The following is a 4,803-nucleotide window of genomic DNA, read 5'->3' on the forward strand; positions in this document are numbered from 1 at the left end:
ATAATAATTAAAATAAAATATAAATGAAATTGATTTTCAAATATATCTTTATGAACAAAGCCTCTTATGCCTCTAGTGCTCATGCATCAAGGGATGGCAAAACCAAGATGTATGTGAATATTTTTTTAATGGACATTAAATAAACTGAATGATGTGTATACTACTCCGCAGGGAAATGTGCCTAGTTATAAAATTATGGTAAAAAACTTAGAATTACTGAAGAATTTCAATTTTTTAGCTTCATGTCAATGCATTGGATTGGCGCATAATGCACTGTAGCACACGCCTTAATTATACACTTATTCCTTGAACACAATACTGGTATATTATCATTAGTAAATTAATCCACCCACCAATATACTATCCTAAGCATCAAAACATACTTAATTGACAAAGGAAACTCCAAGTTGTCGAGAGAGTGAAGATTCGTTATATCGAATATAAATTTTCACTTTTGCAGAGGGATTAGAATACTACCCCTACGGGGATGTGAGTCTTGCGCGAGCGCAGCATGTCGTCTATCGATTTCACTAGGGAAGAAGGTATCTCGCTGTCGGTCATCGATTAGGCACTTGGTTAAAGGGATTTTAAAGGAGCAAGAGACCTAGTAGTGAGTGCGTGTTTCGTTATTTACAAGCCCGATGGTTGAGTTTGTATGAGTCAGTGTTACTACTCGAAAGAAGAAATCGCACAACTTCCTGTTCTCAACTCGAGGACTCGACCATGCAGAACTATGGCCACGAGGATTACTACCATCCACCAGAAGAGGCCTCAGATTCGGGAATGGGCGGAAGAAACCTGCCCTCGATGCCGGGAGCAAGGCCCATGGTGGACCCCCAGGCCTTGGGGGAGGTCGACCCAAATTTATACCCCGAGCCCAAGGAGGCAACGCACAAAATACGTGGTAAAACCGACATTCTCGAGTATCTCTTCGGTTCAGTGGATCAGGAAATGCTCATTGTCAAAACCTTCTACTTCTTTTTCTACTCGGCCTTTGGATCACTCTTTCCTCTCATGGGAGTCTACTTTAAGCAGATGGGCATGAACGCAGGTCAATGTGGATTGCTTGTTGGCCTCAGGCCATTCATCGAGTTCTTTAGTGCACCCTTCTGGGGATCCCTCGCTGACAGGTGAGGGAGTGATATTTTCTATAATTGGGTCATTCTTTATTATTTAGGACAAAATGCGGCTTATTCCCACTAAGCACACTTACCGAAAATGCCAGGCCTGTTTGAGGTTCAGACCGATGCTTTTCCCGAAAACCCCTGGGACAGACCTAGTTTTTTTGGCAAGTGTGCTACATGGGATTATTACTTCTATGATTTTAAACTCATTTGAGGAGGAATTTATGATTCAGTCTTTGAGAGAAGTTTCCAAATGACTACTAAGATAATATGCTATGTGGGGCATTGTCCCTTTTCCAGCTACCCTTATTTTTACCAAAAAAATTGTTACTTGTAACAAAATTTCAGCACACGCAGCCATGGCTTATATTTAATGATTTAAAATGTGACTTACACGGGGTAAAACTATTTGCGTGCAACATTAAACGCGACCATATTATTAGAGCGCGTAAAATCCTGACCTTGAACTTCGTTGTACACACTCTCTAAATTTCAATCAATGAGAAATAGGCTACGCAAACAAATCATTTAAAATGTTCACTATTTAAAAACGCGATATCACTGTTGAGAAAATGGGCAGCTTGAACTTGTATCACGATATTAGCGTTTGTTGTAATTAAAATAACTGGGTAAATGAGAATGATAAAAAATATTAAAACATATTTCTTGGTGAATTAATAAGGCAAATTTTGTTTTAGGTTAGGTTAAGAATAAGAAATAAAATATGAGTTAAGGCAATATATTATTTCATTAATGTTTTTATTGTGTAGATACTGTTTTGAGTTCAGGCGTTCTCATAATTGATTAATTTAACGAAACTTTTACATTTTAGTTAGATTTAAAGACTATATTGTAGAGAAAACACCATCATGACAAACTGCCATTTTAAACGTTAACACTCAATGTGTCTTCCGAAAGTAATCTTTTGTCAGTAGGTTTGTATGTGTTCTTTAAAGCACTCGCAATTGTCACGTTTTAAAAAGAAGTAGTGACATTAATAACATAATGGTATATCAATTTTAAGAAGGAGGTGAAAATTAAAACTTACATAGAGAGTTGTTAAAATCTGGTTATATTGAGCTTTCAAATCTAAGATTGACAGCGTTTTTCTTTTTCAAACAAAATAAGAAACATTCCTTGTTTGAAAACTGTCTGTTACCTTATTGTCCGTTATTATCGAGATATATGGAACCACCGTAAAATCTTTTAAGTTGTTGAATTCTTTTTTTCTAGTTGATTCTACATCTTGATAATTCTGTTTTAATTATTTTATTGATGAAATTTGTATGGTAATTAACTAAAACCAAAAATTTTAGTGGTAGAAATCTAGAATAGATAACGAATTTAATCTGTCTTTTGGACCATACAAGTGTATACCAAAAAAAAATTCCTTCGAAAGTTATCGCTTCATCAGACTACAGGCCGACAGATAGAATTCTTCGTAAAAATAATATTTATCTCCCTCAGAGTGAGGCAACTATCGATAAATTAAGTTTCTTCTTTTTTAATCGGAACCATCGGAACCACATTTACTGGCTGAGTTTGTTACATATAAGAAAAATAAGCTATTAGATTTCGTTCAGATAAAAAAAAAAATAATTCAGTGGTGCATGTGCCCGAAATTTTGGTGGCTGTATGATGGTCGATTGAAACCCGGATTGAAAGGATTATAATTCGGGTGAATCGGCATTCTTAAATTCCATTTTAAAATTCATTTCGTAGATCTTTTTAAGAAGAGAAACTTTTGTGGTAGACCTTTTATCGTATTTTGCATTTTTTCTCTATAATTTGCTATTTTCGATTCTCTTATGGCATTTTTTACTTTTAAAACAAAAACCATATTATCGCTAGCGTGGTTTGTTGGGAAAATTGAATTTTTCATTTTCACATTTTTATTTTTCATGGCTAAAACCATAAATATTGGCAAAAGGGTAAGAGAATCACATTTTTTGGACCTTCCCCCCTCCCGCCCTCAATTGTTGGCAACCTTCTCTGATTTCATAGATAATACCTTTTTTAGTATGTTTTGTCTCAATTAATTTAATTTTTCTATCATTTTGATATATAATGCATATAATTATTATTCAGTGACAATAATGTGACTGCATAAATGTTGATGGGCGACTGGAAATTGGTATAGCCTACGACAAATCAGAATATAGCTATTTTTTTGTTTTGTTGTAGAGATATTTTTCAGCTCGCTGAAATGTTTTTAAAATGTTTGAAAAAGTAATTTTAGTGATAAAACTCGAATCCACTCTAAGAATTCACCTGTCTTGTCTCTGATCAATAGTCTCCTCTTACTTCCTATTGTTATTATGCTTTTATACCCAGAAACCTAAACCCTAAAATCTTTATTACTTGAGAGTTAAAGTCTTATTGCTTTGCCACTACCATTAAGGCCATGTGATGAGTGTAACAGCTGATCAAGTCAGCCCTAAGATAAATATTTTTTCACCCATATTGAAAAATAAAAGTTTAAATAACGCGGAAATTTTTTTCGGGGAATGTTAATAAATATTACAGGATCGTTTGTGGCATTGCAAAGAATTAGAGGAAGAAAAAAGTTTATTTATGCAAATAATGATTATCGACGGACACATGTAGATTTTACAGCAGAAGTTTGACTTTTAACTTTCTCTGACCAAATATGTTTATTTGCATTTCAAGTGCAAACATTAGTTTTTGCATTATTGGTGCATAATGTTCGTGAGCGATTTTTGTTGTTTTGCCCTACTTTGATAAATAAAAACCCCATAACTAGTCCATTGACAACATTGCGAATTGCTTGCAGGGTGTCAACGACAGCACAGTCGGTATTTCTCCAAAATAGAAAGTAAAAAAAAACTTTTTTCACTATTCTAATTATTTAGGACCAGAGACAAATTCTTGCATGCCTTCTATTTATCGTGCCAAATTTTTAACAAAATATCTCATTCCGTGTGCACGTAAGTTGGGAAAGAAAACTTTCACTGGTATTTTCTTCAAAAAAAATTTTTCTCAAAATTTCACCGGAACAAAGCAGAGACATGGACTTTATTACCTCCTCTTTCATTTCCCAAACTTTCAAAGCGATACCTCATTTCGTTTAGACGTAAGTTGGGAAAGAAAAATCGAAGACCAAGTTTGGTCACGTGACCCTATCGTCACGTGGCCTTAAGGTCAGTTTGTATGTCGAGTTACCACGACAATTCGACTCTGAACTGTATATTGCACTCGCCATAGAGGCTTCAGGCGCTTCCTCAGGCTCGAAAATTATACCATGTATTACCCAAAACAGCCTTTCTCCTAAAATTCTGAATTGTATGATTTCATATTTTAACCACAGAATATAAATGCCTAAATACAGCCTTGGACAGAGATAGTTTTTCGAAAAATGGCCTGGTACTCGTTTTATTCCAATTGATTAGAAATTGATGCATTTTGCGCCTGGGAAGTAGTAAATCGCCACCATGAGTGTACTTATGGTGAACATAGTTCGTGGGGCCTCTGGATGGCTATGCAACAACGGGTGGTCTAGACTCTAGAGCCCAGATTTGAAACGAGATGTGGTCCAATACTACGACAGGGCTATGCTGTGTGAATATAGTAGGAGACGCTGTAAATGACTGAGTTGCGCGCGCAACCCATTTCTCCTCTTCTGAATTTGAAAACTCGAAGGTGCACGATTGCCGGTCGG

At 35.6% G+C, this 4,803-nt stretch overlaps 1 protein-coding gene across 2 annotated transcripts in view; it reads left to right on the forward strand.

Moving 5' to 3' along the window:
• Nucleotides 1-546: 546 nt before the first annotated feature.
• LOC117174161 (major facilitator superfamily domain-containing protein 6) overlaps nucleotides 547-4,803 on the forward strand; it is a 263,255-nt gene continuing 258,998 nt past the window's right edge. For both annotated transcript variants that reach the window (XM_033362978.1, XM_033362979.1), the window contains exon 1: nucleotides 547-1,130. In XM_033362978.1, coding sequence (XP_033218869.1) covers nucleotides 724-1,130 — 407 coding nt within the window. In that variant the 5' untranslated portion in view covers nucleotides 547-723. The remainder of the gene's footprint in view (nucleotides 1,131-4,803) is intronic.

The sequence above is a fragment of the Belonocnema kinseyi genome, chromosome 6, assembly GCF_010883055.1.
Source record: "Belonocnema kinseyi isolate 2016_QV_RU_SX_M_011 chromosome 6, B_treatae_v1, whole genome shotgun sequence".
NCBI classification, from domain to species: domain Eukaryota; kingdom Metazoa; phylum Arthropoda; class Insecta; order Hymenoptera; family Cynipidae; genus Belonocnema; species Belonocnema kinseyi.